Here is a 26,485-nt window from a genome sequence, read left to right as displayed (position 1 = left end):
TTTTTCTGCATTGATTGAGATGATCATATGGTTTTTCTCCTTCAGTTTGTTAATATGGTTTATCACATTGATTGATCTGCGTACATTGAATCCTTGCATTCCTGGGGTAAACCCCACTTGATCATGGTGTATGATCCTTTTAATGTGCTGTTGGATTCTGTTTGCTAGTATTTTGTTGAGAATTTTTGCATCTATGTTCATCAGTGATATTGGCCTATAGTTTTCTTCCTTTGTGACATCTTTGTCTGGTTTTGGTATCAGGGTGATGGTGGCCTCGTAAAATGAGTTTGGGAGTGTTCCTCCCTCTGCTATAGTTTGGAGGAGTTTGAGAAGGTGAGGTGTTAGCTCTTCTCAAAATGTTTGATAGAATTCGCCTGTGAAGCCGTCTGGTCCTGGGCTTTTGTTTGTTGGAAGATTTTTAATCACAGTCTCAATTTCAGTGCTTGTGATTGGTCTGTTTATATTTTCTGTTTCTTGCTGTTTCAATCTTGGGAGGTTGTGCTTTTCAAAGACTTTGTCCATTTCTTCCAGGTTGTCCAGTTTATTGGCATAGAGTTGCTTGTAGTAATCTCTCATGATCCTTTGTATTTCTGCAGTGTCAGTTTTTACTTCTCCTTTTTCATTTCTAACTCTATTGATTAGAGTCCTCTCCCTTTTTTTCTTATTGAGTCTGGCTAATGGTTTATCAATTTTGTTTATCTTCTCAAAGAACCAGCTTTTAGTTTTATTGATCTTTGCTATTGTTTCCTTCATTTCTTTTTCATTTATTTCTGGTATGATCTTTATGATTTCTTTCCTTCTGGTAACGTTGGGTTTTAGTTTGTTCTTCCTGTAATTGCTCTAGGTGTAAGGTTAGGTTGTTTATTTGAAATGTTTCTTGTTTCTTGAGGTAGGATTGTATTGCTATAACCTTCCCTCTTAGAACTGCTTTTTCTGCATCCCATAGGTTTTGTGTCGTCGTGTTTTCATTGTCATTTGTTTCTAGGCACTTTTTGATTTCCTCTTTGATTTCTTCAGTGATCTCTTGGTTATTTAGTGGTGTATTGTTTAGCCTCCATGTGTTTGTATTTTTTACAGACTTTTACCTGTAATTGATATCTAGTTCCGTAGTGTTGTCGTTGGAAAAGATACTTGATGTGATTTCAGTTTTCTTAAATTTACCAAGGCTTGATTTGTGATCCAGGATATGATGTGTCCTAGAGAATGTTGCATGAGCACTTGAAACGAAAGTGTATTCTGTTGTTTTTGGATAGAATGTACTATAAATATCAATTAATTCCATGTTCTTTAATGTGTCATTTAAAGCTTGTTTTTATTTATTTTCATTTTGGATGATCTGTCCATTGGTGAAAGTTGGGTGTCAAAGTCGCCTACCATGATTGTGTTACTGTCGCTTTCCCCTTTAATGGCTGTTAGGATTTGCCTTATGTATTGAAGTGCTCCTGTGTTGGGTGCATAAATATTTACAATTGTTATATCTTCTTGGATTGATCCCTTGATCATTATGTAGTTTCCTTCTTTGTCTCTTGTAATAGTCTTTATTTTATAGTCTGTTTTGTCTGATATGAGAATTGCTACTCCAGCTTTCTTTTGATTTCCATTTGCATGGAATATCTTTTTTCGTCCCCTCTGTTGCAGTCTCTATGTGTTCTTAGGTCTGAAGTGCATCTCTTGTAGACAGCATATGTATGGGTCTTGTTTTTGTATCCATTCGGCCAGTCTGTGGTTTTGGTTTGAGCATGTAATCCATTTACATTTAGGGTAGTTATCGATATGTGTGTTCCTGGTACCATTTTCTTAATTGTTTGGGTTTGTTATTGTAGGTCTTTTCCTGCTCTTGTGTTTCCTGCCTAGAGACGTTCTTTTAGCATTTGTTGTAAAGCTGGTTTGGTGGTGCTGACTTCTCTTAGCTTTTGCTTGTCTGTAAAGGTTTTAATTTCTCCGTTGAATCTGAATGAGATCCTTGCTGGGTAGAGTCATCTTGGTTGTAGGTTTTTCCCTTTCATCACTTTAAATATGTCCTGCCACTTCCTTCTGGCTTGCAGAGTTTCTGCTGAAAGATCAGCTGTTAACCTTATGGAGATTCCCTTGTATGTTGTTTGTTGTTTTTCCTTTGCTGCTTTTAATATTTTTTCTTTGTAATTAAATTTTCATAGTGTGATTAATATGTGTCTTGGTGTGTTTCTCCTTGGATTTGTCCTTTATGGACTCTCTGTGCTGCCTGGATTTGATTAACTGTTTTCTTTCCCATATTAGGGAAGTTTTCAACTATAATCTCTTGAAATATTTTCTCAGTCCCTTTCTTTTTCTCTTCTTTTTCTGGGACCCCTGTAACTCGAATGTTAGTGCATTTACTGTGGTCCCAGGGGTCTCTGAGGCTGTCCTCCGTTCTTCTCATGCTTTTTACTTGATTGTGCTCTGTGGTAGTTATTTCCACTGTTTTATCTTACAGGTGACTTACCTGTTCTTCTTTCTCAGTTCTTCTGCTACTGATCCCTTCTGGAGAATTTTTAATTTCATTTATTGTGCTGTTCATCATTGTTTGTTTGCTCTGTTTTTCTAGGTCCTTGTTAAATGTTTCCTGTATTTTCTCCATTCTATTTCCAAGATTTTGGATCATCTTTACTATCATTACTCTGAATTCTTTTTCAGGTAGACTGCCTATTTCCTCTTTATTTGTTTGGTATGGTGGGTTTCTGCGTTGCTCCTTCATCTACTGTGTGTTTCTCTGTCTTTTCATTTTGCTTAACTTACTGTGTTTGGGGTCTCCTTTTCACAGGCTGCACGTTCGTAGTTCCTGTTGTTTTTGGTGTCTGCCCCCAGTGGCTAAGGATGATTCAGTGGGTTGTGTAGGCTTCCTGGTGGAGGGCATTCATGGCTGTGTTCTGGTGGATTAGGTTGGATCTTGTCTTTCTGGTGGGCAGGACCATGTCTGGTGGTGTGTTTTTGGGTGTCTGTGACCTTATTATTTTAATTTTAGGCAGCGTCTCTGCTCATGGATGAGGTTGTGTTCCTGTCTTGCTAGTTGTTTGGCCATAGGGCGTCCAGCCCTGTAGCTTGCTGGTCGTTGAGTGGAGCTGGGTCTTAGCGTTGCAATGGAGATCTCTGGGAGCGGTTTCACCATTTGATATTATGTGCAGCCTGGAGGTCTCTGTTGGACCATTGTCCTGAGCTCGGCTCTCCCACCTCAGAGGCACAGGCCTGACACCCGGCTGGAGCACCAAGACCGTGTCAGCCACACGGCCCAGAAGAAAAGGGAGAGAAAAAGAAAGGAAGGAAGGGAGGGAGGGAGGGAAGGAAAATTATTAAAAATAAAAAAATTAAAAAGTAATAAAAAAGAGCAGCCAAACCAAAAAAGAAATCCACCAATGATAGCAAGTGCTGAAAACTATACTAAAAAAATAATAAAAAGAAAAACGGACAGACAGAACCCTAGGACAGATGGTAAAAGCAAAGCTATACAGACAAAGTCACACAAAGAAGAAGCATGCACATACACACTAACAAAAAGAGAAAAAGAAAAAAAAAATATATATATATATAAAAAAGGAAGAGAGCAACCAAATGAATAAACAAATATACCAATGATAATAAACTCTAAATACTAAACTAAGATAAACATAAAACCAGAAACAAATTAGATGCAGAAAGCAAACCCCAAGTCTACAGTTGCTCCCAAAGTCCACCGCCTCAATTTTGGGATGATTCGTTGTCTATTCAGGTGTTCCACAGATGCAGGATACATCAAGTTGATTGTGGAGATTTAATCCGCTGCTCCTGAGGCTGCTGGGAGAAATTTCCCTTTCTCTTCTTTGTTAGTACAGCTCCTGGGGTTCAGCTTTGGATTTGGCCCCGCCTCTATGTGTAGGTCGCCTGAGGGCGTCTGTTCTTCACTCAGGACGGGGTTAAAGTAGCAGCTGAATGGGGGCTGTGGCTCACTCAGGCCGAGGGGGAGGGAAGGGAGGCCGGAGTGACATTGCAGCAGCCTGAGGCGTGGCGTTTTTTCTCCTGGGGAAGTTGTCCCTGGATCACAGGACCCTGGCAGTGGAGGGCTGCACAGGCTCCCGGGAGGGGAGGTGTGGATAGTAACCTGTGCTTGCACACAGGCTTATTGGTGGCTGCAGCAGGTGCCTTACCGTTACTTGCCCGTCTCTGGGGTCTGTGCTGATAGCTGTGGCTCACGCCCGTCTCTGGAGCTCATTTAGGCAGTGCTTTGAATCCCCTCTCCTTGCACACCCTGAAACATTGGTCTCTTGCCTCTTAGGCAGGTCCAGAGTTTTTCCAGGACTCCCTCCCGGCTAGCTGTGGCACACTAACCCGCTTCCGGCAGTGTTCATGCAGCCAACCGCAGTCCTCTCCCTGGTATCTGACCTCTGAAGCCCGAGCCTCAGCTCCTAGCCCCTGCCCGTCCTGGCAGGTGAGCAGAGTAGCCTCTCGGGCTGGTGAGTGCTGGTCAGCACTGATTCTCTGTTCGGGAATCTCTCCGCTTTGCCCTCCGCACCCCTGTTGCTGTGCTCTCCTCCGTGGCTCCGAAGTTTCCCCCCATCTCCACCAGTTAAGGGGCTTCCTAGCGTGTGGACACTTTTCCTCCTTCACAGCTCCCTCCCAGAGGTGCGGGTCCTGTCCCTATTCTTTTGTCTCTGTTTTTTCTTTTGCCCCACCCAGGTACGTGGTGAGTTTCTTGCCTTTTGGGAAGTCTGAGGTCTTCTGCCAGCGTTCAGTAGGTGTTCTGTAGGAGTTGTTCCACATGTAGTTGTATTTCTGATGTATTTGTGGAGACGAAAGTGATAAACACGTCTTACTCCTCTGCCATCTTGAAGGTCTCCTATATGTCTATTTTAAAGCCAATAGCATACTGTTTTGCTACTTTAGTCTTGAATCAAGCAGTGTAAGTTTTCTGTGTTCATTTTCAAAATTTTTTTTCTAGGTCGTTTGCTTTTCTATATACAGTTTAGAAGCAATTTGCCAATTTCTCCTGCTTGGGACTTGGGACTTTGATTGGGACTGCATTGTATGCATTGACCAATTTGGGGAGAATATCTCTTTTTAAAAATAATGCATTTGTTTGTCCACAAACATGGTATATCTCACCATTTATTTAGGTCTTCTTTAATTTTCTTCAGCAATGTTTTATTGTTTCCATCGCACATTTTTCCTTGTTAAGTTTATCTCTAGTTTACTCTTTGATGCTGTTGTGATTGGAGTCATTGTAAAATTTTTTTTCCAATTATTGTTGCTATTGTATAGGAGCAGAAAAGATTATTGTACATTTACCTAGCATCCTGCTATCTTGATAAATTATTAGGTCTGGTAGCTTTGGTCTAGATTTCAGAGGATTTTCTATGTACGTTATCATGCTGCTTGCAGATAAATACAATTTTTCTTTTCTAATCTGTGGTTACTACTTAATCTTTTTCTTGCCTTGTTGGATTGGCAAGGACCTCTAGTATAGTGTTGAATAGAAGGGAACATCCTTGTGTTGTTCCTGGTCTTTGAGGGAAAACATTCAGTTTTCACCCTTGAATATGATGTTAACTAGAGTTTTTATAGATTCAGATTGAAGAAGTTTCCTTCTGTTACTAGTTTTACTTTGAGATTTCTTTTGTTGTTGTTGTTCCTGTTTTCATTTATAATGAATAGGTATGGAACTTGTCAAGTAATTATTCCTTCCTGTATTGAGAGTCTATGGATTTTCTTTTTTAATGTGTTATACAGTTAGGTACATTGCTTGATTTTTTTTTTTTTTTTTTTTTAAAGCTGTTCCTTGGATAAACCCCTGTTAGATCTGTTATCATTTTTATATGTTGTTGGCTTCATTGTAGTAATAATTTGTTGAGCATTTTTGCATCTTTGTTCATAAATGATATTACTCTAATTTTCTTCTTACAACTTTTGTCTGATTTTTTTCCATCAGGATAAATCTGGCCTCATAAAAAGAGTGGGGAATTGTTCTCTCCTCTCTATTTCTGAGTGTATGTGTAGGGTTGGTGTTATTTCTTCTTCCATTGTTGAATAGAATTTATCAGTAAAGTCAGCTGGACCTAGAGTTTCTTTGTGAATAGTTTTTAACTACAATTTAAATTCCTCTAATATGTACAGGGTTATTCAGGTTTTCTGTTACTTCTTGTTTCAGTTTTGTTTTGTCTTTCAAGGAGTTTGTCTCTTTCATAAAATTTCACATTTACTATTTTTTTCTGCCATAACCCTAATTTCCTTTAAATAACTATAGAATCTGTATATTGTCTTTCATTCCTGATATTGGTAATTTGGTCTTCTCTTTTTTTCTTAGTCAGCCTGGCTGGATGGTTACCAATTTTATTGATGTTTGCAAAAAGTCAAATTTTTGTTTTGTAGTTTTTTTCTTCAGTATTGTTTTCCTGTTTTACATTTCCTCCAATCCCTATTTCATAGATTCCTGATTGTCTTTATTATTTGCTTCTGCTTACTTTGTGTTTAATTTTCTTATTTCCTAAGATGGAAGCTTAGATCATCGATTTTCTACCTTTTTTCTCTAATACAAGTATTTCAAAGTATGCATTTTTCTTAGTATTGACATAGCTGTATCTCACAAATTTTATATTTTTAATTTTCATTATCATTCATTTGGAAGCATTTTCTACTTTCACTTCCACTTTCTTACCCATGGTTATTTATATATATATTGTATAATTTCAAAATACTTGGATTATTTTAGCTATCTCATAGTTAGTAATTTTTGTTTCATTTATATAACATGCTCTATGATTTCATTCTTTCAGAATGTATTGAGACTTTATTGGGTCAGCACTTGAAAAGAAGCACATGATTTGCATTTGTTGGTTGTATTGTGGTATAAATAAGAGTTAAAGATATTTGAAGGTATTTTTCTTAAACAATTTTTTTTGTCCTTGTCATTTGCTGACAGGTTATTATCTCTTCTTGTGATGGTAGAATTGTCTTTCTTAATTTTGCCCTTTTGTTCTTTAATATATTTTGAAGCTCTCTTATTAGGTACACACACATTTGTTATTGCTATTTTTACCTGATGAACTGACCCTTTTGTCATAAAGAAATACTGTTTTTTACCTTTAGTAATTCCTTTTGTTTTGACATGTGTTTTATCTGATTTTAATTTAGCTATTCCTTTCTTCTTAGGCTTGTTATTTCTGTGAGATATCCTTTTCTTTTTTTCTTTTTTTTGCGGTATGCGGGCCTCTCACTGTTGTGGCCTCTCCTGTTGCGGAGCACACAGGCTCCGGACGCGCAGGCTCAGCGGCCACGGCTCACGGGCCTAGACGCTCTGCGGCATGTGGGATCCTTCTGGACCGGGGCACGAACCCGTGTCCCCTGCATCAGCAGGCGGACTCTCACCCACTGCGCCACCAGGGAAGCCCGAGATATCCTTTTCTTTTCAACCTTTTGGCATCTTTATATTTATAATACTTTTATAGATAGCTTGTTAAATGGGTCTTGCTTTTTTATCCAATCTGAAAGTCTCTGTTTTTTACTTGTGCTGTTTAGCCACTGATAGTTAATGAAATCATTGGTATGATTGGGTTTGTGTCTTTCATTTGATCTTTCCTTTTATGTTTATTCCCTTAATTTCTTGGTCTTATGTTCTCCGTACCACTCCCCCCCTTTATATTTCAATCTGTTTTACAATTTTACTTTACTTTTCCTATTGGCCTTTTCACCTATTCTTTTCATTATTTGTTCAGTGGTGACTCTAGGGATTATGGTGTATAAACCCTTTAATTTTTCACAGTCAAGTCTCAGTATTATACCAATTCACATAAAATGTAGAAAGTTTGCAGTTATATAGGTCCACATCTTACCCACTCATGTCCTTTATGTAATAGCTGTTACGTGTATTAGATCTACGCAAGGTGATGTTATTTTGCTTTGAACAGGCCCATGCATTACAGTGTAATAGTAATTTTATTTACCCATATTGTTACCATTTCTGATGCTCTTCATTACTTTGTATGAATTGTTACCATGTACTGTCATTTTCTTTTTGGCCAAAGAACTTTGTTTAACATTTCTTATGGTAAAGGTGTGGTGGAGATGAATTTCTTTTATCTGAAAATATTTTTTGACTTAATTTTAAAGGGCATTTTTTCTTGATAGAGAATTATGGGTTGGCTTGCTTTTTTAAAAAGTTATTATAAAATATTGGCTATATTCCCTGTGGTGTACAATATATCCTTGTAGCTTATTTATTTTATACATAGTAGTTTGTATCTCTTGATCCCCTACCCCTATCTTGCCCAACCCTCCTTCCCTCTCCTCTCTGGTAACCACCAGTTTGTTCTCTATATTTGTGAATCTGTGTTTGTTTTGTTATATTCATTTGTTTTATGTTTTTAGATTCCACATATAAGTGATAACATACAGTATCTGTTTTTCTCTGTCTTATTTCACTAAGCACAATACCTTCCAGGTCCATCCATGTTGATACGTATTTATTCTATTGTATATATGTACCACATCTTCTTTATCCATTTGTCTGCTGATGGACACTGAGGTTGATTCCGTATCTTGGCTATTGTACATAATGCTGCCATGAACATTGGGGTATATGTATCTTTTCAAATTAGTGTTTTTGTTTTCTTCAGATATATACCCAGGAGTGGGATTGCTGGATCATATGGTAGTTTTATTTTTAGTTTTTCGAGGAACCTCCATACTGTTTCCCACAGTGGCTGTACCAGTTTACATTCCCACCAACAGTGTACAAGGGTTCCTTTTTCTCCACATCCTTGCCAACATTTGTTATTTGTGTTCTTTTTGATGATAGCCATTCTGACGGGTATGAGGTGATATCTCATTGTGGTTTTGATTTGCATTTCTCCAACGATTAGCAGTGTCGAGCATCTTTTCATGTGCCTGTTTGGCCATCTGTATGTCTTCTTTGGAAAAATGTGTATTCAGATCTTCTGCCCATTTTAAAGTCAGATTTTTAAAAAATATTTAATTGTATGAGCTGTTTATATATATTTTGGATATTAACCTGTTATTGGTCATATCATTTGCAAATATTTTCTCCCATTCGGTGGATTGTCCTTTTTGTTTTGCCGATGGTTTCCTTTGCTGTGCAAAAGCTTTTAAGTTTAATTAGGTCTCATTTATTCATTTTTGTTTTTGTTTCCTTTGCCTTAAGAAACATATCCAAAAAAATATCGCCATGATTTATGTCAAAGAGTGTTCTGCCTGTGTTTTCTTCCAGTTTTATGGTTTTACAGTCTTACATTTAGGTTTTAAATCCATTTGAGTTTATTTTTGTATATGGTGTGAGAAAATGTCCTAATTTCATTCTTTTACATGTAGCTGTCCAGTTTTCCCAGCACCACTTATTGAAGAGATTGTCTTTTCCCTATTGTGTATTCTTTCTTCCTTTGTGTTTGTTTATTTTTGAAGTATAATTGACCTACAGCACTGTGTTAGTTCCTGTTCTGCAACATAGTGATTCGATATTTCTGTATGTTTCAAAATGATAACCAGGATAAGTCTAGTTTTTTTTTTTTTTAAGTGAAATTTTGGTGTCTTCTTGCTTCCATACTTCCTGATGAGAAATCAGTTCTTAATTGAACCTCTCCTGGCTAGGTCCTGTGAATTATACTTAAAACAGATTAACAGGAGGGAAAAAACAGTTTGTTTACACATGCAATGCATATTCATTCAGTAGAACTCAGTGATGAGTAACTCAAAGGGGTGGTTAGAATTTGAGGCTATATACCAACTTAGTAGGTGATGAGAAGAGCAAGAAAGGGCACTTAAAGGAAAACAAATAACTTTTTGGAAAGATAAGTAGGCCCTTAAGAGAATAGATGGGAGATATGAAGTATTATGATAATGTCTGTTAGAGTTTCTACCGGGAGGGGTTTATGACAGTTTTATTATTTTGGGAGGCTCTGCTTTTAGCATATATAAGGGATTTCAGGAACTCAAATGCCTCCAGCTCAAAATAATTCTTAGGTTAAACCAGCACATCTAGGGGTATCCTGTCCTGATCCCCTTCCGCAACTATAACAAAACCTAAACTCATTCATGAGTCAGGAAGGTTTAAAAATTGCTGTTATGGTTTATGGTATAAAGTAGGAAGGTAGGAATAAAAAAATTGTATGTACACTGTTAATGCTGCTATGTATTTCATTATATAAGTAGAAGACTGTAAGGAGATAAACGTTAAAATATGAAGAAGTGCTGGTGCTTCCTGATGATTTTTTTTTTTTTTGCGGTATGCGGGCCTCTCACTGTTGTGGCCTCTCCCGTTGCGGAGCACAGGCTCCGGATGCACAGGCTCAGCGGCCATGGCTCACGGGCCCAGCCGCTCCGCGGCATGTGGGATCGGCATGTGGGATCTTCCCAGACCAGGGCACAAACCCGTGTCCCCTGCATCGGCAGGCGGACTCTCAACCACTGCGCCATTCTCTGATGATTTTTATCATGTGTACTTTACTAAACAATTTCTGTATATATTCATTTATGATTGTGAACTTTTAAATAAATAAGACTGACTTTTTTCTTCTTTTTTCCCCACTTGTATTTAAGAAAAGAAAGAAAAGGTTTGAGTTATGGTAGTATGTTTGTCTAAAAGAACCATTGATTAAATGTTGCGGAAAGATGGAGAGCAACCTTTTTCAGTATAAAATATTATTTGCCTGTTAATTGTGCATTATGTGTAATTTTGGGGGGTATATTGATTCATTAAAATATTTGTGGGTACAGTTCTTCTGATTAACAAAACCCCTTTAAATTAGTTCATTATCTTAAAAAACATCCTGCTTTCACAATGGCTTTGAGAGAATTGGGTTAAAATTTAATTTGGGACAGTGAAAAAATATTGAAGAGTAAATTTACATATATCTTTGTATGTGTATATAAAATATCATGGGTTTTTATAATATTACTGCTGAAAAAGATGGAGTGTTTCAAGAACTCAAAGCTTGTAGAGATTACTTTGCATGTGTTTTTGGTATGCTAATTATAAACAATTCTTGTCCTTAAAGTACATTCACCAAGAAGGTCTATTTTAGTCCTTGATTCAATACATGTTAGAAAATTGTAATGCTGCATTTCTTACCAGCTCTGAAAATTGTGCTGGCCTTCTTTCCTAATTGGGGCTGAGTAGTAAGGTTTTCTTTTTTCCATTTAGCTACCATACGGTTTTATTTTTTTGTTAATGTAGTACTGATGTGGGATTAGGGATTAATGTTGGGTAGGGGAGAGATTTTGGGGAGAGAATTGTTATAATGGAAACACTCATGGTTTTCCCAGTTCAGATTCATGTTTTGAGTTTAAAAATACATTGAGTATTTAAATATATCAATATTGAAGTGCTTTATAACGTGAAAATATTTAGAACTTTATGGAAGGCAGAACTGTAATTAATATTTCAACAAGTTTAAAGCTTAAATTAACCTGGAAAAAAACCAAAACCAAAACAAAACTTTTTTCCCAGAAAGGCAGAGACCAAGAGAGTGAGATCTTTTAAAGAATATATAGGAAAAGTTAAAAAGCAGTATATTTGAGAATAAGGATGTCAACTGAAAAAACAAAAACACACAACCTGAAAGTTGAGAATTCAGGGACCTTACTGAGGACTGGAACCCGGGAAACAGCCTCTCATATAGCTCAGAGGAACTGTTCCAAAGAGGTAAGAGAAGAGCCAGGATATATAAGAGTTTTTGCTGGGGGGGAAAAAAAATGTAGTCAAACATAATGATTTTAGTGCTTTTCTGTGTATGGGAAGATGCAAGAGTCTGGGCTCATTGAAATTATTTCTTTGATATGCATCTTGACTATCAAGGGCCAGTATCCTGGTTTTTCTCCATCCTGAATTCACTTGAAGGTGCACCTTGGTGAGTGTGTGTGTGTGGTGGGGGGGAGCAGCAGCTGATGGCTTGATGGTTGGCAGCATTCCTTGTTTACTGGAATGACAGGTAACATCTTTTTGTCCACAAGGGTTAGTTTCTTTAGAAGTTTTACAATTTTACAAGCAGACCACATCCTAGAAATCATTATTTAATTTCTTTTACTTTATGGACTAGACTGCATTCAGGTCTGCACAAGTTGGTGGATGAACTAGTGGAACCTGCACTCATCTTTTGACCTATCCATGACTTCTGTTAACACTATTTATGTCGGTCACTAACTGGCTTTTACTGTCATTGACAAGGGCTTTTTTGGCAATACAGGGATAAGTAAGATAGTTCTGCTCTCAAGTTGCCCATGTTCTGGGTGAGGGAGGCACAAACAAGCATACGCTTTTGGAAGTGATATATTAGAGGTGTTCAGGAGTGAGGCAGAAGTACGTCTCTTTGTGTAAGGGGTATGGGAAAGTCTGAGTGGGAATTAGAGAAACTCCACAGAACAGTTGAGACTGGAGGGAAGGATTAATGGGAGTTTTCCAGGTAGGAGACGTGGAAAGGTTTTAAAGAAGAGAACTGAGTCAGCCAGCACATGAAAGAAAGTACAGTAGGTGTTCAGGGAACTCTCCCAAGTTCTTGGTCTGGAGCAGAGGTCCAAATACTTTTTCGAAAGGGTGAAAAAGTAAATATTTTAGGCCTTGTGGGCCAAGAGGCAAAATTATCTATTATGTAGGTACTTAGCTAATCATTTACAGTGTAACCATCATAAAATATAAGAATAATTTTTTAGCTCCTGGGACTTGAAGAAAAAATTTTGACTGGCCATAGTTTGTGGACCTCTGTTTTAGACCCTGGGGTAATTGTTAGAGGCCTCAAAGTGGGGAAAAGGAAGGCAAGGGCCAGATAGATGGTAAAGTGGGTTTGCAACAGTTAGCACAGATCTGGAGTCTTAGATTTGTCTTAATATTTGTTCAATATCTAGTCAGATTCCGTAGTGCTGGAAATCAGAGCCATAAAATTAAATAAATAAAACACAATGGCTTCCAGGGATTGATTGGAATTGTGTTAACTTTGTACAGTTTAAAAAAGAAAAACTGTCATTGTCTTTCATTACCGTCTTTCTCAATAAAGTTTTATGGTATTTCCATATAAAGTTCTTGTGCATATTATAAAATAATGTATTTTAGATCTTCTAGTTTTATTGCTGTTATAAATGTCATTTTAATTTCATTTTTATCTCTTTGCTGGTATATAGAACTACAGTTGTTTTTTATATGCTAAGTTAAATTTACTGAGAACTTCACTAACTTTTACTAACTTGGCTAATTTGACTATGTTACTTTGGATTTTCTGTGTAGACTATCCTACCTTTGTAATTAATGGTAACTTTGTTTCTTAATTTTTGTGATCTTTGCTCCTGCTACTGCAATAACTAGGATGACGGCACAGTATGGATTGAAAGAGGTGGTATAGTACATTTGTCTTGTTTATTTCCCTTCTTAAAGGGAACGTTTTAAATGTTTTACCATTAAACATGATTACTTTAAGCTCTTTTTTTGTAAATAGCAAACTAAGAATAGAAAGGAACTTCCTTACTCTAATGACAACCAACTTTAAAAATTTTCAGTTTAAAAGTCAGCATTTTTCTTTTGTATGCAAATACTTTTCCTGCATCCATTGAGGTAATTTTATATTTTTTTCTCCTTAAATCAATCTTGTATTTCTGAAGTAAGTTCAAATTGACAATAAGTTTTTATCATTGTTAGTAATTTCTGGATTGGGGTTGCTAATATGTAGCATCTTTGCATCCTTGTTCATAATTCAAATTGGTCTATATTTTTTCCTTCTTGAGTTTTCTTTATCTGATGCCTTGGAGTTGGTTCTACATTCCAAGGAGCTGGTCAGAGGAAGAGGAAGCAGAGGGCAACAACCCTTTTCTTTAAGGCAGGGGTCTCCAACCCCCGGGCCACGTGGTCCCAGTCCGGTTGTAGCCTGTTAGGAACTGGGCCGCACAGCGGGAGGTGAGCGGTGGGCAAGTGAGCGAAGTTTCATCTATATTTACTGCCACTCCTCATCACTCCCATTATTGCCTGAGCTCCGTGTCCTGTCAGGTCAGCGGCAGCATTAGATTCTCATAGGAGCCCGAACTCTACAGTAAACTGCGCATGCGAGGGATCTAGATTGCGCGCTCCTTATGAGAATCTAATGCCTGATGATCTGAGGTGGAGCTGAGGCAGTGATGCTAGCGCTGGGGAGCGGCAGCAAATACAGATTATTAGCAGAGAGGTTTGACTGCACAGAGACCATAATAAATCAATTGCTTGCAGACTCATATCAAAGCCCTATCAGTGAGTGGCAAGTGACAACAAGCTCAGGGCTCCCACTGATTCTGCATTATGGTGAGTTGTATAATTATTTCATTATATATTACAGTGCAATAGTAATAGAAATGAAGTGCACAATAAATGTAATGCTCTTGAATCATCCCTAAACCATCCCCCCCGGCCCCCCAGTCTGTGGAAAAATTGTCTTCCACGAAACTGGTCCCTGGTGCCAGAAATGTTGGGGATTGTGGCTTTAAGGGAATCATGAGATTATACACATCTCACTGGTGAGAACTTAGTAATTTGAGAACTCTTAGCTGCAACAGAGGCTGAGAAATGTCTTTATTTCGTCTTATCATGTTAATAGTTAGGATAGAAAACAGTAAGAGAAGATACACGTTGTTGCAAAATAGACTGTACTACTAATAGAAATTAATTCATGTTATTGGTAAATAAGGGAATTACGTTGTATGATGTGGAAGTCTTACTGTTTCACTTAAGTTTTTTTCTGGATAATGGGGAGTATAATTATAAACTTAAGTAGGAAAGGGAAAAGTTCTCTCAGCTTGACTGCAGCACTGGTAGCAGGAGTTCTGTAGTCTAGATTTTAAGAAAATTAAACACGAGTACCTTCATCCAGAGCTCTTCCTCAGAAAAGCAGGTTCCCAGTTTTGTACAGCTCTCAGCTATTTTCATTGTCTCAGCACCTTCCAGCTCTGCTCTAATTAAAGGATTGCCAGAATTGCAACTTCATTGTTTTGTTCATTTTTGATATCGACCATGGCAACCTATCATCATGCTGAGCTGCTTGCTTGAGTGGTTCAGGCTGTCTCCAGGTACTAGTTACTACTTTTGAAATCCTCTGGTTATAATGTTGCATAGGTCTTGAGCAGTCTTGTCCACAACTCTCTTTTATTTCTAAATCCTCTTGTTTTTAATGTGTAATTTTTTTTTTTTTACAGCATGTGAGACTTCCAAGAATTTTATCTGTCATACTGTATCCATTGAGCAATTACCATGTGCTAGATAGTTTTCTTGTTGGTGGTAGATACATTACCTCCTTTACTTCTCACAAAAATCCCAAGTGCCAGGTTATTATTTTAAGTAGTTTACATGTATGATCTTAATTCCTCAGAGCAACCCTATGAAATTGAGACTCAGTTAACTTGTTTTGTGAGTCGATAGTAAGTGACAAGCCAAGTCTGATGGCCTCTGTAGCCTGATTTCATGATCTCTATGCAATACTATGCGTAGATTTTGGAAGCAGAACTACTTCTTATTCTTTTTTTTTTTAATTTTTATTGGAGTATAGTTGATATACAATGTTGTATTAGTTTCATGGAAGCAGAACTTCTGCTCTAATGCTATAACTTTGGATCTGATTGATGCAATGAGCTTTGACAACCTCTTTTGCTATTATTATTGTAACTAGGAGAAACTCTTATAAGTGTTCAAAAGGTAGTTTGGATTGTATTAAGGGAGTGATTCTGTATAAATTGAATCAGCACAGTGTTAAATTCTTTGATAAAAATGTGTAATAGGTTATTTAAGGCTGTAAGAGATTGATTTATTAGCAGTAAACCTTTCCTCAGTAACTTATATATGCTAGTTACTTTGCCATAGGGATCAAAAGATGACTTGAGCTCTATCTACCTTTTTACAAGCTCGTATTCTAGTAGAGGAGATGAAGGGCATATCTGTAATAGACATGAATATTCATTTGGAAACTTGCTTCAGAAAAACCTAACTCTGCACTTGGGAATGTGTCAGGTAATACTTGTGGAAAGAAGAGATGAATGATGTGTTAAAGGATAGATAGGAATTTTATTTATTTATTTGTTTGGTTGGTTGGTTGCGCCGGGTCTTAGTTGCGGCAGGTGGGTTCCTTAGTTGCGCCATGCATGTAGGATCTAGTTCCCTGACCAGGGATCAAACCTGGGCCCTCTGCATCGGGAGCATGGAGTCTTAACCACTGCACCACAAGGGAAGTCCCAAGGATGGATAGGAATTTGCTAGATTGAGAAATGAGTTGAAGGAAAGATGGCATTGGCTTTTTCAGCAGAGGAAGCAAACATGTTTAAAATCATGGAAATGTATAAGAGCATATTTTATTCATAGGCCTGCATGTCATTTGTCCTGACTGGAGTGGTGGCTGTGAGATTGGGAAAGTTTAGCAAGAGTCATATAACCAAGACCCTTATAGTCAGGCTAGGTTGTAGGTAATCTTCAGAGGAGTTTAAAATAGAGAAAGTGTCATGGTTGAGTTTTTCACAAGTTCACTGGCAATGGTGTGGAAGGTATTTTGAAAGGGGGGACATGGAAGGGGAGGCGAAGGTTTGGGAGCTGAGTTAGGAAGCGATTGAAACAGGTCAGGTAGACAAAGGCAAGGTCCTAAATTACCTAGCGAAAGGCAGTAGGAATGGAAAAGGGGATAGATTCAAAGGCTTTTTGATTGTAAAATGAGCTTTGTGAATAGAATGAATTTGGCTTATTGGTGGGGAAGAGTTGAGACAAGAAAAGTAGGATTACTTTTTGGATTGGTTAACTGGTGAGATTGCTACCACTATGTAAAATCTTCAGTACCATTAGAGCATCAGACTCTCCTCTGGAGTGTAAGATAATGGGATTTCAGGTATTTGTAGTATATTCAACAGGTGGAGAGTACCCAGAAGGCATTTGGAAATTCATTCCTGGAGTTCTGGAATGCCTTCATACTATTATATTTATCTAATAGTCTGGCTTGATTTTATTTCTTAATGATATCTCTGCATAAAAAATTGTCTTCAGAGGTGATTACTGGAGTATGGGATGTTTGGAGGTGCTACAATCAGATTGCTATTCTACCCAAATATTGGCAATAGTATAACAATATCTTGATCATCTCATCATTTAGTCAGTTTTGTCTAATAAAATATTTTTAAAAGCTTGAATATTTTACTAATATTCTCTTTGGGAAACAGCTACCCTCTTACTGCTGCATGCTTGTAGGATACTGGGTCTAAAACTTGCCTTAAAAAACCCAAACCATGCTAGATAGGAAATTGCCGTGTCCTCAAAGGGGGGGGGGGCGGGGCAGGGCAGTGTTCTGATCTTAAACTTACTGGCACTCTACTGCTGTCTTTAAAGCTTGTTTTCTTTCAAAATCATGATATGTCCATGATGGCCATTCTAGTCCCTGCCCAGTCTGATTTTCATACAGGGTTGCTGCTTGTCACTGTTGGGAGGAAATGCTTTTTCCCTCTTGTAGTTTGGGTGCAGTGATTGGGAGCCTGCAAATTAACTGACAATAGACAGATTAACAGGAGAAAAGACAAAGTTTGTTTACACATGCATGCTGGAGTTGCCCTGTAATGAGTAAGTCCCTCAATAGCTAGAGATAAAGGTTTATATATAAACCTAACAAAACAGTCTCAGGGTTTTGGGCTTCACTGAGAAAGTAGGGAAGGTTCTATTGGAGTTTTTGATGCTGATGGGCAGCTGAATTCACACTTCTCAATGCTAAGGGTCAGTATTTTCCCTGTTGGGGATCAGTGAAAACACCTTCATGGGACTCTCTGGCATTAGTGAACTGCTAACTTAATGAACCACACCCTGCCTTCAATATAAATTGATTGTAATCTTATTAAGTTATAACTTCTTAATTTGGGATTATGATGGGTACTGTGATACAGTCTAGGTCAGAGGTTGGCAAATTTCTTTTGTAAAGGGCCACATAGTAACTGTTTTACATTTTGTAAGCTGGATAGTCTCTGTGTTGCAACTGTTCAGCTCTTCTGTTGGAACTGGAAGCAGCTATATAGACAATAAGTAAATGAGTGGGGGTATAGCTATGTTTCAGTACAACTTTATAAAAATAGATGGCTGGCTGGATTTGGCCCATGTGCCATAGTTTGCTGACACCTAATATAGATACTCTAACCTCTAAGGATTTGGACTGAAGCAGGAGTATGTTTTATAAATAATACATTTCCCAGAAAGTTACTCCCCTAACTTCTCACAGTGGATTGAAGAGTGACTATATCACATTTAAACTCATTTTCATATCAGTGCCTTTGCTTGGGTCATCCTTCTGCATAGATCTGTGTTTCTCAATGGGGATGTTGTTGGCATTTTTGGTGAGATTGTACATTGGGAGGGAACACATCTTTGTCAGGGCACATAGCCATTCACACCCCCAGGTCATTATTTCCAAAAATGTGTGGATTACAACCCCTGGCTGAGATGGCTTATTTTTCCTTCTCCTTTCCCAGCAACACCCAAGTTCTACCTCTTTTCCTAGTCCTTATTATACTTCATTAACTCTTAAATGGTTGCAGCTAGGAATATATTATTATGCACTTAATTTCATAATCATTTGTCCTTAGATTGTAAGTTCATTGAGGATAGGAATTTTTGTCTTTTTTGCTTACTACTTTCTTCCCAGTGCTAATAACTCTGTTATGAATCATAGTAGGTGCTCAGTAAGTGTTTAAATTACATCGTTTACTGTTATGGAAAAATGAGACTTACCTCCTTGGTGAGATTTATAAGCTCCTGATTAATAGGGACCATCCCTCGTACTAATTCTGTGTCACCCAGGAAACTGAACTTAATACTGAGCTTAAATACTGGGTGGTTCAATTTACTAAACCTGTGGGCATCTGCTATGTGGAAGGCACTGTGTATGCTAGGTAATATACACAGATGATTAGCACTCCTGCTTTCGTTGCATTTTTGTCTGATGGGATGGAATTTAGTCAATACACAAATAGCAAAAATATATTATCAATAGTTAAGAGTGAGCTCTGGAGGCAGACCTAGATTCAGTTCCTATGTCTGCAACTGTCTCTTTGAGCAAGTTGCTTAATATCTCTTCATTCTTTAAATTTCTGCCACCTCAAAGGGTTGTTAGTACCTTTTAAAAGAAATGATGTTAGCATTTTGCATAAAATTAAGTTCTTACTATTATACCATAATGTCACATGCTAGAGACATTATGCTAAGGCCAAATTTAGAAGTTGGAAAGATTACCTCTGGTTTGAGGTGGGAGAAGTGGCAAAGCTTCATAGGGAAGATGGCATTTAAATGCATCTAGATGGATTGATAAAATTTATACAGTGGCAGGGATGGGGATAAGATTTCCTAGAGGGGAAAGGATGAGCTATGAACAAAATAAGTTGAGAGAATGCAGGATGTGTACTGAAAGCAGAAATGTCCCTCAGTAAACTCATATTTCCACCACACCTTACACTGCCTTCTCTGGGCAATTACCTAATTTGGTGAAAGATGCTGTCTATTGTTATTCAACCATGCTCTCCTCCCCTCCATCTCCCCCACCTAGGGAGACAGTTGTGTTTCAAATCTAAACTTTTCTTGGGTAGAACATTTCATAACTCTGAATTTAACTACTCTTGCGTTCTGAACATCATCCATCCCACCCCCCAACACACACACACACACACACACACACAGAGTAGTGTGCGGGGAAGTACATTTTAATCAGTTTGGCTTGTTCAACCCTTGAGTATTGTCCTCAATACCTAGTAAAAGTTCAGTCTATTTCAGGGATACAGTGGGGTCGTAAATGAATGATCCTGATTGAAGCCAGTTTCAACTAAATTTTAAAAATTTGAATATGAACTTTTGAAATGGATGTTGTCTGAGATCTTTGTGAATCCCCGTATTTGTGAATACCCTTGTAGCATGTAATTTTCTCATTCAGAAAATTGAGGATATTGAGGATTTAATGAAATTAAATTTCCATGTTTATTACATTTTAAGATCTACTTAAGAAACCTTTTTTCAGTGTTTCCAGAAGTGTGGTTAGAATTCAAAGGAAATGCACAATATAACCCTAAAACAAGTTTTAGTATTAAAAATAATAATTGCATACCAAAAAGTCACCCAGCTATTTATTACACTTTGGTCTTTAAACATCACTGATTCTTTTTCTCCAGTCATTGAATGACAGCGGTTGTGGGATAAGTACTGTAGTTCCCTCACACCTAGCGCAAAATGACTCTGAGGAATGTTCTTCACTGTCTCCTAGAAATTCCCAGCAGTATTAAGTCCCAGTTGCCCACAGCTGCATAGTCAGCCATACTGCACCCTTTATTGGCTTCCTTCCCTTCCCTGCCTCAGTTCTCTACTCCCTTACTGGTGTTTCCTAGGGTAACTTCCCAAATAAACCACGTATACTAAAACCTTTTGTCTCAGGGTGTACTTCTGGGGAAATACAGCCTAAAATAATACAGTAAGAAACATTTTAGTAAGAGTTTGAAATTTTTTAAGTTTTAGAACATAAGTTTGGAGAACACATAGTGGGTACTCAACTGTTTGCCCTTTTTGAAAAAAGGGAGTAGGTAGCTAGTTTCCCATATGGGGGCCAGAGGTCAGATTGAGTCTGGATAGGCATCTCTGTTTTGTACTGCAAAAGGAATCACTGATGTTTATAGCCCAAAATGTAAATGGCTAGCTGTCATTTTAGCATGTGGGGCTTTTTTAAATACTAAAATTTGTTCTACGTTTATATTGTGCATTTACTTTGAATTCTAACTACCTTCCTGGCAACACTGAACATAAAATTAAATCCAGTTCAAGAAACAGAAGGAACTAGAGGAAGAATAAAGAGATACAAGCAAGAGAGAATAGGATAGCATAGACATTTTCTTATTCCTGAAAAATAGGTTTTTCTCTTAGATTACTCATAGAATTCTGCTGACAGATTTTTTAAAATTGAAGTATAGTTTATTATTCATTCATTCATTCATTCATTCATTCATTTATTTATTTATGGCTGAGTTGGGTGTTTGTTGCTGTGTGTAGGCTTTCTCTAGTTGCAGCGAGCAGGGGCTACTCTTCGTTTCGGTGTGCGAGATTCTCATTGCAGTGGCTTCTCTTGTTGTGGAGTACAGGCTCTAGGAGCACGGGCTTCAGTAGTTGTGGCTCATGGGCTCTAGAGCGCAGGCTGAGTAATTGTGGTGCACGGGCTTAGTTGCTCCGCGGCATGTGGGATCTTCCCGGACCAGGGATTGAACCCGTGTCCCCTGCATTGGCAGGCAGATTCTTAACCACTGCACCACCAGGGAAGCCCTAATTGAAGTACAGTTGAATTACAATGTTGTGTTAATTTTTGCTGTATGGCAGAGTGACTCAGTTAATGCATACACACACATACACGTACATACATACATACATACATACACATACTTTTTTATATTCCTTTCCATTATGGTTTATCCCATGACATTGAATATAGTTCCCTGTGCTATACAGTAGGACCTTGTTGTCCTTCCATTCTGTATGTAATAGTTTGCACCTACTAACCCCAAACTCCCAGTCCACCCCCACCCCCTGCAACCACAAGTCTGTTCTCTATGTCTGTGAGTCTGTTTCTGCTTTGTAGATAGGTTCATTTGTGTCATATTTCAGATTCCACATATAAGTGATGTTATATGGTGTTTGTCTTTCTCTTTCTGACTGACTTCACTTAGTATGATAATCTCTAGTTGCATCCATGTTGCTGCAAGTGACATTTTTATGGCTGAGGAGTATTCCATTGTATATATGTACCACATCTTCTTTATCCTTTCATCTGTCGATGGACATTTAGGTTGTTTCCATGTCTTGACTATTGTGAATAGTGGTGCTATGAACATAGGGGTGCCTGTATTTTTTTGAATTATAGTTTTGTCTGGGTATATGCCCAGGAATGGGATTGCTGGATCATATGGTAATTCTATTTTTAGTTTTCTGAGGAGCCTCCATACTGTTTTTCATAGTGACTGCACCAACTTAACATTCCCACCAACAGTGTAGGAGGGTTCCCTTCTCTCCACACCCTCTCCAGCATGTGTTATTCGTAGACTTTTTAATGATGGCCATTCTGACTGGCGTGAGGTGATACCTAATTGTAGTTTTGATTTGCATTTCGCTAATAATTAGCAATGTTGAGCATCTTTTCATGTGCCTATTGGCCATCTGTATGTGCTGACAGATTTTTTATTTCAGGGCAGGTTTGATTAAAAAGAAACCACAGAATCTGTCCCAGTTGATTGGATTCTGTGCCACCTGTTGACTCATCAGTTGTTTTGATGTTTTAAAAATACATTGTAGGGCTTCCCTGGTGGTGCAGTGGTTGAGTGGTTGAGAGTCCGCCTGCCGATGCAGGAGACGCGGGTTCATGCCCCGGTCCGGGAGGATCCCACATGCCGCGGAGCAGCTGGGCCCGTGAGCCATGGCCGCTGGGCCTGTGCGTCCGGAGCCTGTGCTCTGCAACGGGAGAGGCCACAGCAGTGAGAGGCCCGCGTACTGCAAAACAAAACAAAACAAAACAAAACATTGTAACTATATTGTAATGCAGGATAGATTTTTAATAACATAAAACATCCTGGATACCATATTTTATAGTATTTGTAACATATGTATTAGACATAAATGCTTTTCCTAAAAGTCTCTTTTTCCCTTTCTTTCCAGAATGCTGCCTTTTTATATGGTCTTGGTTTGGTCTACTTCCATTACAATGCATTTCAGTGGTAAGTTGACATAAAACTAATAACTCCAGTTGTTTTCAGTAGATGACTTATTTAGTTTGTATTTTTGTGTGTGTGTGTAATAAATACAAAATATTTTAATATCACTAAGCCTACATTTCCCAATAATCTCCTGAAATTATTAGTTTGTTCCTTCAGGGATATTGACCTACCTTAGATTATTAGAAATATATGTGTTCCTAAAAGAATCTGGTATAAGATTCTGATTAAAGAAGACTTAGATTAGAAAGCTTTGGGAATTTCTCAGTCACTTGTTGTGGACTGGTGGTCCCCAGGTTATTTGAACTGGGGAATGACTCTACTCTCTATTCTCAAGTTGGTAAATGGTCTGTGATGAGCAGTATTTCCTTTTCAGACTTTTAGATATATTGACTGCTCCTTCCCTTCCTCCTTCACCAAAAGACACACACACACACGAGTGTGCTAGTACTTTTCCAATTTCTAGTAACTAGGCACTAGATTATAAACTCTCAATTTTCTCTTCTATAAAATAGGAGTAATGGTACCACCTTCAGAGTCAGACATTAAATATGATAGAAATATATATAAGATTTTATAAACGGTAAAGTATAGGTCCCTGTTACTGTGGCCTTTGCCCCCTTGTTGTCTTTCTGTTTACCAGACAAGACAGTAACATTCTCTAGTGGAAAGAACATAGTTGAAAGATTGGTATTCTGGTCTCAGCACTGCCACTTAGTTTGATGTGTTTCCTCATTTGTGTGTGTGTGTGTTTTAGGTACAGTTACTTGCCTTTTCTACTCTACAGAGTTTTGATGATCAAATGAGATAATGTACATTTTGCAAACTGTAAAGCCCTATGTAGACATTTTTTGAAATATATTCGACTTTGTCAGAGTGCCTTCTATTCTCCATAATTTTAAGCTGAGTGGGTGCTGAGAAAGTCCAAAGGAACATTTTGACCAAAGGTTTTAACCCTGTCATATACCTGTTGGGCATCCTGGATATTTATTACAGAGCTTTTAAATATGCATTGTCAATGATTTGATATGGTTTCTCTGAAGATGAAACTTAAGACATGAATGACTTTTCCCAGATGCCTTTTCTTTCCCGTTTGCTTTTGGTCCTGTTGGGTTTTGATCATCTATGGAAGCACTGCATTGTTAGAGAACACCTGTGTCGATAGAGTATTATAATCATTCAAATCACTCATTTTCTTTGTAAACAAAGCTATAATTGATCTTTATAAAGAAGCTTTGTAATATTTTTCTTTTAAATTATCCATCGTTGTAGAGCAAGCCTAAATTTAAGCCTCCTAACTTCATAGCCCGTGTATCATATGTAAAATCAAGAGTAGATTAGGACTGTTTTAAAATCTCTTTACTTTCTTGAAGATGCTATTCATAGAATTCACAATTCTAAACTTTTAGTACCAGAGTGGTCTTAAGAGATAACTTAGTTTTTTTCCCTTAATTTTATAGACATAGAAAACAAGGAGTGTGTATGTGTGTGTAACTCAGTATTATATAACTGTTTAATTGGTGGCAGAAGCAAACTTATGCTCAGATTTCCCAGTCTAATTATTTTGTCTGTTGTAGTCTGTCCCCAAGTTTGAAGATTGATTGGTGGTTATTTTTTAATCAGTATTTGTAATTGTTCTCCTGGGCACATTGGTAAAATCTTTATGGCCAGCCAGAAATAATTTAGATGAAACTGAAGGCAAGGACCTCTGCAGTTTAGAAATGAACATGTATACCTCACACCAGTTACTTTTCACCTACCTGTGAAAACTTGTGAAGTCCCTGTAGATTGAAGATACAAGCATAAGATCAGTAGTGAGGTGAAGCCATCATCAGTTGAAAATTGGATTGCATTAAAAAGTATGTGACCATGTCAAGTTAGGGGGCTTGTAGTGTGGAAAATTATATCTTTTGATTCCTTATCTACATATGATTTCTGTGTCCTTCAGTTGGCTTAAGAAATGAAACTGAAATGATATAAGAATGATGCAATGTCTGAATTAGTAAGTGCCTTCTGTTCTGTTGATCCTGTCCTGGTTACCACCATTTTCTCATGTCTTGAGTGTCAGCTCTAGCTGCTCCCTAAAATGACATACCTCACACCCTCTCTTAATCCATCATGGATGTGTGTTTCCTGTCTTGCTGGTCAAATGTTCTTTCACAAACTCTGTGCCCCAATTTTTGCTTTCACTTATCTTGCTATTTCTTGAACAGCCACAAAGCTAGAAGGCATGGAGTAGGTGCTTGGTGAGAGTTTTAGAGTATAGCCTTAACGGGTAGGAACTTCCTTAGGTTAAAACTATACTTGTGTGTTATTTGGTTTTACTTATAGGTGGCTATTAATTTCTGGGAACAGACCCACCTCCACCCCCAACACATACTAAGTTCTTTGGGATTTGTTGAAAAAATATTTCCAGAGAAGAGTGTGGTATGCCTTTTTTGTATTGTTAGCTCAGAATGTTCCATCTCTTATACATTTATAATTTAAGTAGAATTTAATATTTGTAAATGGTGTCTGTTGTTATTTAATTAGATTAAGTATTCGAGAATAATGTGTGCAACCACCATGTGTGTTGGGGTTGGTGATGGCGACTTAATAAATTATTAAGAGCAATTTTATTAACTGGTTTTATCTGTTAACCTGTTTGTCTTGTTTCTTGCCATATTATGCTCCCCCCGCCCCCTTTTTGGGGGGTGAGTTGATTTTATTGTTAGCCTCTGGATGAGTTCAGTTATTTGGTCAGTTTTTCCAGTTTCAATTTCAGCCTCTTAGAGGAGCCCATGTCAGAAAGTAGTAGAACAACTGTTACATCCTCACTGGATTTATCATAATTATTTAATTTTACTATTATCATACACAGTAATCTGTGACCAAACTTAAAATAAATATAAGGAGAAAGGAAGACATAGAAGCCCATAGTAAAATGCATGCAGCAGAGAGCTAGAACCAGTATCTATAAAGCTGTTCCTTTCCATGTGCATGAGTGCATGCCCATGCCTTCACTTGTTCTTCTTCATGAGGGTGGCATATTGCTAAGGGTACCTTGAACTGAGCTTTTCCTTGCCTTTGTAGTAAGGAAACTATATCCTTGGGTGAAAGGAATTGAAATATATACAGTAATAAAGTATTATAACTTACAGCCATATTTCTAAATATACCTCCCTGAAAATCCTTATCATTCCTCTCTCTCTAGCCTATAACCTTTTGTATTCCCATTGATCAATATCAGAATGGTCTTATAGTGGCAAACCTAAGAGCTACATAATTCTGTGCCAGAGGCATAGGATTTTGGAAATTAGCTTCCCAAATCTAATTGATAAGCCCTGGTAAGGAAATGTAGTGATTATTATTTTGACATCAGCAAGGAGTAGGGTAATGAGATGGAGGTGAGATTAAAAAGACAGAAATGTTAACACATTACAAGGGAACTTTCTCCAGGACTCATTTCCCTAGCGTGTACGAATTACAAGTGTTCTTAGGGGTGTAGGAATCTCTGCCCTCCTTGTAAAATCACTGCTTTGGGTGCAAACATAAACTTAATGTAGTTTGAGATAACCACCATTGATCCTGAGGCTTGTTTAGCATGGAGTCTGGCAAAAACTTAATATTTAATATATGTTTTTGAGCTATCATTTTGCAAACTAATGCTCTTAGATCAAAAGTTTTTTTCTATTAAAATAAAACTTCACGTTAACATATGTTGAGTTTATTCTGTTCGCTGCTGTTTTGAAGAAAATAGCAGATAACTAGGCAGTTTTGGTAAAGTTATGCTTACCAGTGACACATAGATTGCCAGAGA

General features: G+C 37.7%; 1 protein-coding gene across 9 annotated transcripts in view; it reads left to right on the top strand.

Moving 5' to 3' along the window:
- Nucleotides 1-26,485, top strand: part of KDM6A (lysine demethylase 6A) — a 206,103-nt gene that overhangs the window by 88,043 nt on the left and 91,575 nt on the right. For 8 of the 9 annotated variants that reach the window (XM_022556398.3, XM_022556394.3, XM_022556389.3 and 5 more), the window contains exon 5: nucleotides 22,631-22,689. In XM_022556398.3, the coding sequence (XP_022412106.1) occupies nucleotides 22,631-22,689 (59 nt within the window). Of the gene's footprint in view, nucleotides 1-22,606; nucleotides 22,690-26,485 lie in introns of those variants that run through there. The other variant, XM_089904598.1, reaches the window with a different exon arrangement.

This window comes from Delphinapterus leucas, chromosome X, assembly GCF_059928025.1.
Source record: "Delphinapterus leucas isolate spDelLeu-1000000601 "Yukka" chromosome X, BTC_Dleu_Yukka2, whole genome shotgun sequence".
Lineage (NCBI taxonomy): Eukaryota > Metazoa > Chordata > Mammalia > Artiodactyla > Monodontidae > Delphinapterus > Delphinapterus leucas.
The sequence above is the reverse complement of the archived record's forward strand: the minus strand, read 5'-3'. Positions and strand labels throughout refer to the sequence as shown.